The 11,578-nt window shown below is 38.0% G+C and overlaps 1 protein-coding gene across 1 annotated transcript in view; it reads right to left on the bottom strand.

The window, feature by feature from the left end:
* Positions 1-2,982: 2,982 nt before the first annotated feature.
* LOC124252374 (zinc finger protein 709-like) overlaps positions 2,983-11,578 on the bottom strand; it is a 42,953-nt gene continuing 34,357 nt past the window's right edge. Inside the window, exons 2-4 of the mRNA XM_046685773.1 lie at positions 6,580-6,706; positions 6,314-6,374; positions 2,983-5,921 (exon numbers count right to left, since the gene is read on the bottom strand). Coding sequence (XP_046541729.1) covers positions 4,853-5,921; positions 6,314-6,374; positions 6,580-6,706 — 1,257 coding nt within the window. The 3' untranslated portion in view covers positions 2,983-4,852. The remainder of the gene's footprint in view (positions 5,922-6,313; positions 6,375-6,579; positions 6,707-11,578) is intronic.

Genomic DNA, 11,578 nt, shown 5'->3' with positions numbered 1-11,578 from the left:
AAAATCACAAACGTTGGAGAGGGTGTGAAGAGAAGGGTACCTTTATACACTGCTGGTGGGAATGCAAACAGCTGCAGCTACTATAGAAAACAGTATGGAGATTCCTAAAAAAACTAAAAATAGATCTACCATATGACCCAGCTATCCCACTACTGGGTATCTACCCAAACAATTTGAAATCAACAATCCAAAGTAACTTATGTACCCCTATGTTCACTGCAGCACTATTCACAATAGCGAAGTCAGGGAAACAATCCAAGTGCCCACTGACTGATGAGTGGATAAAGATGTGGTTTATATATACAACGGAATACTACTCAGCCATAAAAAAACACAAAATCATCCTGTTTGCAACAACATGGAAGGACCTGGAGGGAATTATGCTAAGCGAAATAAGCCAGACTGAGAAAGACAAACACCAGATGATTTCACTCATATGAGGAATATAAACAACCAGATGGACAAAGAAAACAGTTCAGTGGTTACTAGGGGAAGAGGGATGGGTGGTGGGCACAGGGGGTGAAGGGGAGCACTTATTTGGGGACAGACAAGAAATAATGTACAACTGAACTTTCACAATGATGTAAACTATTATGAACCCAATTTAAAAAAAAATAAAAAAGCAGGAAGATACATCATCACTCCAGAGGAACACAACTGTAATGCCCATTTAAACAGAATCCATCAATACATGTTAACACTAAAAAAATGGAAAGCAGTGAACTTTCCTTCCACTTTAACCCTCAAAATTTTTAATGTCGTTTCCCAGTGTTTCAGAACATGTTCTGGAAGACTAAGCATATGGAAGTAAAACATGTAAACAGCAATATGGACGATGGGACTTTGTCAATCACTGAAGCAAAAAGACATCCAGCCATGCCTGTGATGACAAGATGCTGAAAATTTCCCATTTCTCCTCTTACAGGCTATTAGGACATTGCTCAAAGTGATCCCCTCTCTCTGCCAACTCACTTGGAATTGTGCCCTGGAAGATTACCTCGAAATGCCCACAGCTGTTTTTGGTGTCTCCACTGCAAAATCACAGTAGACAGGCAAAGATACCACTCTACTCAGAATACACTCAATATTCCCTAGAATAGTGCAGATGAAATGTAACCATTTCTCTAAATAGGAGGAACTCCATGGTTTAGTGGAGTATGTGTTGTGCCATCTATCTGTACAGCACCAAAATGAAAACACCAAATACTATGACATTTTAAATATTTCAATATTTAACTGTATCCTATAATATTAAACACAAAAAAGACATCATAAATACTTGTGGCCTAATCAACAGGAAGTCTCCAGTCTCAGATAACAATAATAATGACATCCTCACGCACTCGTAGCCTCACAGAAAAGATATAAACACACCTCAGCCCTACTATTAGCTCATACTGTTTTTGACTTTCCTTCAAAGCCCTTATTTCCATTTTAGAAACCAAAGGTATATCATTTGATAGGCATCACTTTTCCCACCAATATATAAGCCCCATGATTGCAAGAACGTGTCTGTTTCATGCTGCTATACCCAAATCCTACCCAGCCTGATCTGTGCTCAGTTGAGTACATTGCCTCCATAGTGGATGGCAAGTAAGGGATGTTGAAACGTAGCATCAAGAGCATAGTCTGAGGGGTCAGCCTGGTGCAGCAGTTAAGTTCACACATTCTGCTTCGGTGGCCCAGGGTTTGCCGGTTCGGATCCCAGGTGCAGACATGGCACCGTATGGCACGCCATGCTGTGGCAGGCCTCTCACATATAAAGTAGAGGAAGATGGGCACGGATGTTAGCTCAGGGCCATGCTTCCTCAGTGAAAAGAGGAGGATTGGCAGCAGTTAGCTCAGGGCTAATCTTCCTCAAAAAAAATTTTTTAAAAATAAAGATGATAGTCTGAGAAAGGCAGGCTTGATTGACATAGAGGACCTGTCTCTCCCCTGCTAGGTTTGCAGTGCCTCACAATTTACCTAATATCAAAGTCCTTAGTTCAGTCTTACAGAAGATTTCAAAAATAATAAGCAGGATACTATGAAGTGAATTTATGTATTTTCACTGAGTGACTTTAGGACAAACAGTGTCTAATACACCACAGAAAATACATCAGTGTTTTGATAATAAGTAGAAAAGGCAAAAGCTGTTCCAGGTGACTGGGAGCTGGCTGCATCCACTGCAAGGCCAAGTCTTATCCTGCTGAGGGGAAAATGTCACACATGCTTCATCAAAAGTGCACAGTTTCCAAGCCAACATAAAAGTATTTTGGAACCATAGCAGTGAGAATGGCAAAAGATAAAATTACAAATCATAAAAAATGACTGAGTTTCCCTTCTTACTAAAACAACTAACTGGAACTTCTTACAAATTAACCTTAGCTCCACTACCTTGTTTTTGCCTTCTAGAAAACAATGATTAAACTTAATGTTGACAAAAAAGGGTTACCAAAGATTCTATGAAGTTCAGCTCCTCAGAGCATTCAATACAGAAAAAGACCTGTTTCTCTGAATAGCAAAGAAATTAACAGACAGCTGCCAAAATCTTCTAAGAAGTCCTTCTGAGCAGCCTGTTACTGTTACACCTCACAGTTCTCTACGGTCTGCTGTCGTTCTTATGAGAATTCATCACATGCCTCTCACTACATGTGCAATCCTGTAGGTCACTGGCAGGAGGGTACTGAAAAACCAAGAGTTTTAAGGTTGCAGTTAAGAATAAATGAGAAATTGATTCGATGACAAAAACCGCCACTATAAAACAACAAAAAACAAAATTTGCCTGACGAAAAAATACCTGATTTTCGATGCACATGGTAAAACTGACTCAATAATGGATGATTCAATGAAGAAAAGTGCAATGTGTATCTGAAAATCCAGAAATAAATGGATTTTTAAAAATTCTTGCTACAACTAGAATGACCCACAACTAAAAAGATATACAACTATATACTGGGGGGATTTGGGGAGAAAAAAGCAGAAAAAAACATTCTGAGGAAATGAAAGCCACAATACTATTTATTAGCATACAATGAAATAGAAGAGTTGATAAAATCTATCAATGAAAGAACCACAGAAGGGCTCATTTCACAAGGAAATGGATGTAGTTTTAATGACATACAATCAGACATTACTAAAAACTTACTGCTGGAATACATTCAGCTACAAGTAACGGAAACACACATGGTCTTCCTGAGTTGAGAAAGGTGCTTGTTCTCACCTGGAAAAACTGGCTCAAGGCAGACACAGCACAATGCAGCAGAGAAACAAAATTCACCGTCCTTGTTTTTACTGCCCCACTGTAGATGTCACAGTGAATCAGGTAAAACACACTCACTAGCACTTTTAAGAGCATCAGGTGTTTCCCATACAAACTAGACCTTATTCAGATATCACCTAGAGAATAGGGGAATCAAGAGAATGCTCCCAACCACAAAAGTCTGAATTAGTTTCCTGGTGGACACAAGAGGCCTTACAGAAAAATCCTCACTCTCATGTATCTTTGATGTGAAACTTGTGAAGACAGCAGTGGAAAGTACACCTCCGTGAAAATTAAAATCAAACAGTTGGTGGTGGTGTTCAAGGTACTCTTGACTAGATGGGCAAAGAATCCAGACAATCAGCTAAAAGACGGTTTCCTCGAAGCTCCTGTGTAACTGTCTCTCTCTCCCAGTATGGTGCCTCCCCAGTAAGCCTAAGGCCTTTATGGCTTCTGCCTTCTAAACCTCATGCAAATGAGGCTACGGGTGAATTTCAATCTAGAGACTCAAAGGGGGTGGATTCTTAAAGATCTAGTTCTTAATTTTACCATCGTTGACATAAAGCAATACAAGGGTGATATGTGAAGCCCTGCATTTTGTTGCCTTATCACAGGCCTCGACTTAATTCAAAGTCTGTTCACCAAATACCAGTCAGAGAGAAGGACAAAATGCAAAGGCCCAAATATGAAAATAATAATACACACTAACCATGCTCTTTGATAAACTTGCCATACATAAAAATGTATTCCATTAGTTCAATAGTATGGAAACGGGTAGCAGGTTCCTATACCCACCTCCCTGTAAAAGGACCTTTCTCTAAGAAAGGAACAGTGTACACAATGGGTTAGTCATCTAGGAGCTGCAACACAAGGCCAGTAAGAAAATCTCAACACGTACAAACCATCACTTTTCAAAGACTCACTAACACAGAACAATTATAACATTATAAAAATCAAAGAAAATATTAACTGATTTAAAGGAAAAGCACTACCTATTAATCTTATGTACTACTGATGATGACTTGCAGAAATATCTCACCTCAATATTCATTTCTAGAAGTAATTAAAGAAATCCACAATCCAATGCTGCACTTTAAGAAAGATGCTTGGTAAACAAAATATTTACAACTTTTATAATACATTTTCATGTTGAAAGCTTTCTAGAACATTATACAAATACATTTCCATCAAGCTTTCTCACACTACTTACATTAATCTATTTTTTTTGGTGGGAGATTCACACAGAAAGATGTAGGCCAACTGAAGTCTTTCCCATGCTGTTTGTATGTTTTCCTTAAGTCAGTCCTTCCATACCTTCAAAAAGGACTGGGATGAAGAAAGGGTTCCCCACATTCTTGATATTTACATCATTTTTCCTCTAGTGTGCATTCTCTCATATCCTCGATACTTTTCGTGAGAAATAAAAGCTTTCAGACTTTCCTGGCATTCAAAGGGTTTCTAACCAGTGTAACTTCTTTCATGTTTTCGAAGTGATCTGTAAGAAATGAATGCTTTCCCACATTCCTTACATTCATAGGGTTCTTCTCCAGATTTCTTTCATGTACTCGAAGAGATCTGGAAGAATTAAATGCTTTAGTGCATGTTTTACATTCATACTTTCTTGCCAGTGTGAATTCTTTCATGTCTTCGAAGAGAGCTGGAATAAGTGAAAGCTTTATTGCATTTTTTACATTCATAGAGTTTCTTTGCAGCATGAATTCTTTCATGTCTTCGAAGAGAGCTGGAAGAAGTGAAAGCTTTATTGCATTTTTTACATTCATAGAGTTTCTCTGCAGTGTGAATTCTTTCATGTCTTTGAAGAGAACTGGAAGCAGTGAATGCTTTACTGCATTTTTTACATTCATATGGTTTCTCTCTAGTATGAGTCCTTTCATGTTTTTGAACATTACTGGAAAACCTGAATGCTTTGCCACATATTTTACATTGTAAGGGTTTCTGTCCAGTATGAATTCTTTCATGTACTGGAAGTGATCTTCGAAAAGTGAAGGCTTTCCCACATACCTTACATTTATAAGGTCGATCTCCACTGTGAACCATCATGTGTGATCGAAGACTTGAGGGAGCTGTAAAGGCTTTCCCACATTTCTTACATTCAAAGGGTTTCTCTCCCTTATGAATTCTTTCATGAATTTGAAGATAAGTGGAAGAAGTGAATGCTTTACGGCACTGTTTACATTCATAGGGTTTCTCTCCAGTATGAGTTCTTTCATGTTTCTGAAGAGACCTGCAAGAAGTGAATGCTTTATTGCATTTTTTACATTCATAGGGTTTCTCTCCAGTGTGATTCCTTTCATGTACTCGAAGAGTAGAGGAAGCAGTAAATGCTTTAGTGCACTTTGTACATGCATAAGGTTTCTCTCCACTATGAGTTCTTTCATGTCTTCGAAGAACATAGGGTAAAGTGAAGGCTTTCCCACATTCCTTACATTTATATGGTTTCTCTACATATTTTTGATGGTCATATGATTTGTGTTCAGTGAGAGATCTAACATGTCTATTAAAGGATGAATGATGCATGAAGACTTTTCCATATGCATTGCATTCATATGGTTTAGCTCCTGCAGTTTCCTTCTTCAGATTCAGATTTGGAATAAGACTGAAGTTTTCTCCACATTGACTACCCTCCTCACTTTCACAGAGTCTCTTTACCATATGGTTTCTGTAAAACATGAGAACAGTATTAATAATTTTTATATTACTGATTTCATATTTGTTATATTTATTATGATGTATAGGACAAGATTAGGTTTTCCACCTTGAATGAATTCTCAGAAATTGAATATACTGAATGCTCTGCAAGAGGACTTCAGCCTTGCTATTACTCAAACAGTGATACTTATGTACAGGGCTTATTAATACTAATTCCAAGTGAACTATTTTACAAAAACTGAACCCCTACATCACATTTCACAAAGTATATTAAGTGAAAATTTTCTCAGAACAGCTAAATCTGAAGCAAGCATTATATGTTGTGCATGCTTCTTTTTAAAATTTCATAACATACCAGGATTCTCACATGAGACACTGCTTTCTACTGTGAGTGTAACTCACCTTACTTTCCCCCCCTGGTTTTCATACCAATCTTCAATGTCATGAACTTCCCACGTTTTTCCTGAAATGCAGACCCAGAAAATTGATTCCAAGGTATTACAAATGACGGAAAAATTTTTAGAATCTAAGTCCATGATGACTTATCATCATTTCTAGTTTATTTACTAACATCACCTCTTTCTATATTCTACATTTTAGAACAGTGTTGATGGGCAAGAAACACTTGTTCTCTCCTTGATGACATGAAGGAATGTCCTCATTCTTACCTACTGAGGCCAGGTTCCTGAAGGTTTCCCACATCACATTTCTGTAGAGTCTCTTCTGTGAAGGATCCAGTAAAGCCCACTCCTCTGGGGTGAAGTTCACAGCCACGTCCTCAATGGTCACTGAGTCCTGAAACACCACAAACGTGTGTAGAGTAGGATGCATAAGGCTGACAATACTGGGGATCTATGCTCCATTTCTAGGAAAGTTATGTGTGATTCTGTGATCTCCAAATAGTTATTCTATGTCACGATCACTAGAAACACAATCTTATTCTGTACACTTTTCCTTATCAGATTAACAGCATTATGACCAGATGAAAATTGTTTACAGTTTTACTGTGATCATATTACATCATATTTCTCTTATGTCAGGATCCAGAGCATGTTGGGAAATGACAGAAATGCTATGGAAATGAAATAAATATTATCATTTTCAGATTAATAATTCCTTTTTCAAACCATTCTTTCATCTTCTTATTACGCACCAGTAACAGCACTCCATGAGGCAGGGGGTCTTACCTGCATGAGGTTTCAGTGAATAAAAAATATTGAAGAACTAGAAGCTTTTTTGTCTAGTCTCACCAAACAGAGAGTCCAAGAGGACAGTAGAAACTAACCTTTTAACAAAGCCCAGTGGACCCTGCTGTCCTACAGTACTCCAGATCATTACAGGTAAACAGATGCAGCTGGGTGAATGTAAATATTATTATTGAAAGCACTGCTGTTCATTTGTGTAATATTTATCATACACTCAGGTCTTCCTTTCTCTGTACAATATTTTTTAAAAGATTTTATTTTTCCTTTTTCTCCCCAAAGCTCCCTGGTACACAGCTGTGTATTTTCAGTTGTGGGTCCTTCTAGTTATGGCATGTGGGATGTCGCTTCAACATGGCTTGACAAACGGTGCCATATCCGCGCACAGGATCCGAACTGATGAAACCCTGGGCTGCCAAAGCAGAGCATGCGAACTTAACCACTCAGCCATGGGGCTGGCCCCCTCTCTGTACAATTTGATGGGGCTAGAAAGTTATTTGAAACTTAGAACCCAGACACAAGTAAGAAGGCACGACAACTTAGACCATCAAATCCCTATACTCATGTGCCTCAAGGCCACTTCCTACCAATTTGTAGAACACATGGGGAGATGATAATGTGCCAAAAGAACTCTTTTTGGTCAAATGCTAACAGTGTACCCTGAGCCTTGCTGCCCTTGAGAAACTTGTTAAAAGCTGCAGATTGCATGGGAGTTCATTCAAGTCCATGAAGGTTTGATGGTAAATTTGACAATTATTCTAAAATATGTGAAGGATTTAACAGACCTTTCCTCCAAAAGAACATAAAATCTCCACTGCCAACTTCAAAAGGACGTGCTTCTCAATCAGCCACTCGAGATCATTTTCTGCCAACTTCTGATCCCACATGAAAGGAACTTAGAAGATGTGATTCTTGATCTCACAAGAAACAAATGAACTAATGAGAAATGAACAACTCTTCTTAGATCTATGAGAGCCTTAAAGTGATAGACCAAATCAGTGTCTCCAAAATTTGGAAAGACAAAAGAAAGATGGCATTTTGAAACATGTCCTAGATATTGGTCTTACGAAGGCCTAAACTAAACAAAAACATCTACTTCCCCAGATTCTAATGCAAAGAGAAAAAGAACAAAAAATGCAGAACACCATACCCACGAAGCCCAGGAAAACCCTCTATCACAGAAGGGGTAAAATACACATAATGGGAATACCTAAAGGGAAAGAACGACAGAAAGAATCAGAAGAACAAGTAAACTATTAATCACCAAAATAGCATAAAATTGATGATACCCTGCAACGTGTCCATCCAGGAAGCTCAGAGAACGCTAAACATGATCAACTACAGAAGTGCACCCCCAGGGATATCATCTTAAACTAGAGAAAAATCGAAGACAGAATATATTTAGAAGTGCTGAAGAAGAAACACATCTTAGCTATAAAGAAACAAAGATTTGAATTAAATTGCACTTCTTTTCAAAAACCATGCAAGCAAGAACCAAGTAAACTGAAATACTTAGAGTTTTGAAAATAAAAAAAAACACTGTCATAGAATTTTCTGTCAAACAAAATTGTCTTTCAAAAATAAAGGCCAAATAAGGACTTTCTGAGACAAAAATTAAGGAAATTTGTGATGAGTACACCTACTTTGAATGAAACGTTCAAAAATTTATTAGAAATCATGTAAATGATAAAGGTAGAAGATTAGAAAAGGAAAAATATCTTTCATATTTCTTATAAGTAACATAGGTGACACTGTGTAAAATAACATTAGCAACAATGTATTTGGTAAGGAGAGCCTTATGAACAAGTGAAATAAATGACAACAATGTGACAAAGGACAAGGAAGGGGTAATAGCGTTAAGAGGTACTTGCACAATAGTGAGGTGGCACAGTGTTATTTGACAGAGGAGGTGTGTCAGTTGTAACTGCATGATAAAAACTCATGGCCAACCACTAAAAAATGTTTTTAAATACTATGTAACTGATAATGCTAAGAGGAGGTGGAAGACAAAAAGAAACAAGGAAGGGTAAAAATGAAAACAGTGAAAGGTTTGGTAAATATTACTTCAACTACATCAATAATCACTTTATCAAGTCTCAATACAACTTAAAGACACAGTATTATAGGATTTCAGAAAACACAACTATATTTTGTCTACAAGAAGCCCAGTTTAATGATAAAGACACACAGAGATGAAGGGTAAAAGCACGGAGAAGTATATACCATGGCAACACTAATGAGAAGAAAGCCACCATAGCTATATGAACTAGAGACAATGCAGATATCAAACCAAGGAAAATTCAGAGGCACAGAGGGGCACTGGATACAGCTAAAGGGTTCCATTGTCCAAGAAGGCATAGCAATCCTTCATGTGTACCTGTAGAACAGAGGGGCAAAATAAATGAGGCAAGAATTGATAGAATGCAAGGAAAAACAGATGCATCTATACTATAGCTGTAAAATTCAATACCTTGTTATCACGAATTGTAAATTCCAGTAGGCAGTCAATGAGGAAGGACAGAGGTGAAACGAACATCAGTGTGAAACAACTGGATTTCATTGTAACTTATGGAATACTTCATACAATAACAGCAGAATATGCGTTCTTTTGAAGTTCACATGGAACATTTACCAGGATAAACCACTTCTGGGACAGAAATTTGGAAGAACAGAAATCATACAAAGTATGCTCTCACTTCATATAGGCATTCATGTAGAAGCCAGTAAGAGAAAGATATTTGGAAAACCCCAAAATATGTGAAGATTCTACAACACATTTCTAAATAACACATAAGATCAAAAGAGAAGTCTCAAGAGAACTAAAAATTATTTTGATCTACAAGAAATACAAACATGACATAAAGTGTCCTTGGATGCAGCAAAAGCATTGACTACAGGGCAGTTTATGCCATTAATAAATACACGGGAGGGGCTGGCCCCGTGGCCGAGTGGTTAAGTTTGCATGCTCCGCTGCAGGCGGCCCAGTGTTTCGTTGGTTCGAATCCTGGGCGCAGACATGGCACTGCTCATCAAACCACGCTGAGGCAGCGTCCCACACGCCACAACTAGAAGGACTCACAACGAAGAATATACAACTATGTACTGGGGGGCTTTGGGGAGAAAAAACAAAAAAATAAAATCTTTAAAAAAAAAATTAAAATTAAAAAATAAATACACTGGAAAAATCAAAGATCTATAATCAATTAACGTAAGCATCTACTTTAGGAAACAATAAAAAGAACAAGTTAAACAGAAAGTAAGCATAACAAAAGGCATAAAATCAGAAAAGAAATCAAGGGCTGGCCCCGTGGCCGAGTGGTTAAGTTCACTGTTAAGTTCACGTGCGCCACTTCGGCAGCCTAGGGTTTTGCTGCTTCGGTTGCTGGGCGCTGACCCAGCACTGCTCATCAGGCCACGCTGAGGCGGTTGCCACATAGCACAACCAGAAGCACCTAAAACTAGAATAATATAACTATGTACTGGGGGGCTTTGGGGAGTAGAAGAATAAGAAAAAAAAAAGGGGGAAGAAATCAAGGTCATTGTGGAGGTCAGTGAGGAAGTTTTTTTAAAAAGCTAGTCTTTTGAGAAGGCTAATAAAACTGATAAACTTCTAGTCGAGATAAAGAAAAGAGGGAAGACAGAAATTACTAATATCAGAAAGAAAGGGGGGGAAACGAAAATAAAAATGGATTTGGTAATATACAAGATGCACTTATAATAAACTAGTAATAGAGGGGAACTTCTACTTTTTAAGAAAGAACATTTGGGGGGCCAGCCCAGTGGTGCAGATGTTAAGTGCACACGTTCTGCTTCTCGACGATCCAGGGTTCGCCGGTTCAGATCCTGGGTGCGGACATGGCACTGCTTGGCAAAAGCCATGCTGTGGTAGGCCTTCCATATATAAAGTAGAGATGGGCACAGATGTTAGCTCAGGGCCAGTCTTCCTCACCAAAAAGAGGAAGACTGGCAGCAGTTAGCTAAGCGCTAATCTTCCTCACAAAAAAAAAGAAAAAAAGAAAGAATGAAGGAACATCTGTATGACTCCTACACCTAACTTTGTAACATTTGTTCCATATGGCATTGCTGTCTCTGTGAAACATCTGAAAGAATTCACAACAGAAATAACTCCTGGAATTAATAGGAGAGTGTAATAAGTTTCAAGTATCAATGAGTCAACTGCTTTCCATATAGACACACACAAATATAGTCAAGTGATCCTTGACAAATAAGGAAAGGCAATTAAATTGAAAAGGCCTTTTAAACAAGTAGTGCTAGAAATAATGAATATCCACATGGAAACACAAACAGAAAAATGTAGACACAGGCCTTACACCTTTCACAAAAATTAAGCCAAAACACATCAAAGATCTAAATGTAAAATGCCAAAGGAATAAACTCCTAGAAGATAACATAGGCGAAAATCTAGATGACTGTTGGTTTGCAGGTGACTGTTTAGGTACAAAAC

The sequence above is a fragment of the Equus quagga genome, chromosome 14 (genome assembly GCF_021613505.1).
Source record: "Equus quagga isolate Etosha38 chromosome 14, UCLA_HA_Equagga_1.0, whole genome shotgun sequence".
In the NCBI taxonomy this organism is placed as follows: Eukaryota; Metazoa; Chordata; class Mammalia; order Perissodactyla; family Equidae; genus Equus; species Equus quagga.
Note: the sequence above shows the minus strand (reverse complement) of the source record. Positions and strands in the feature narration are given on the sequence as shown.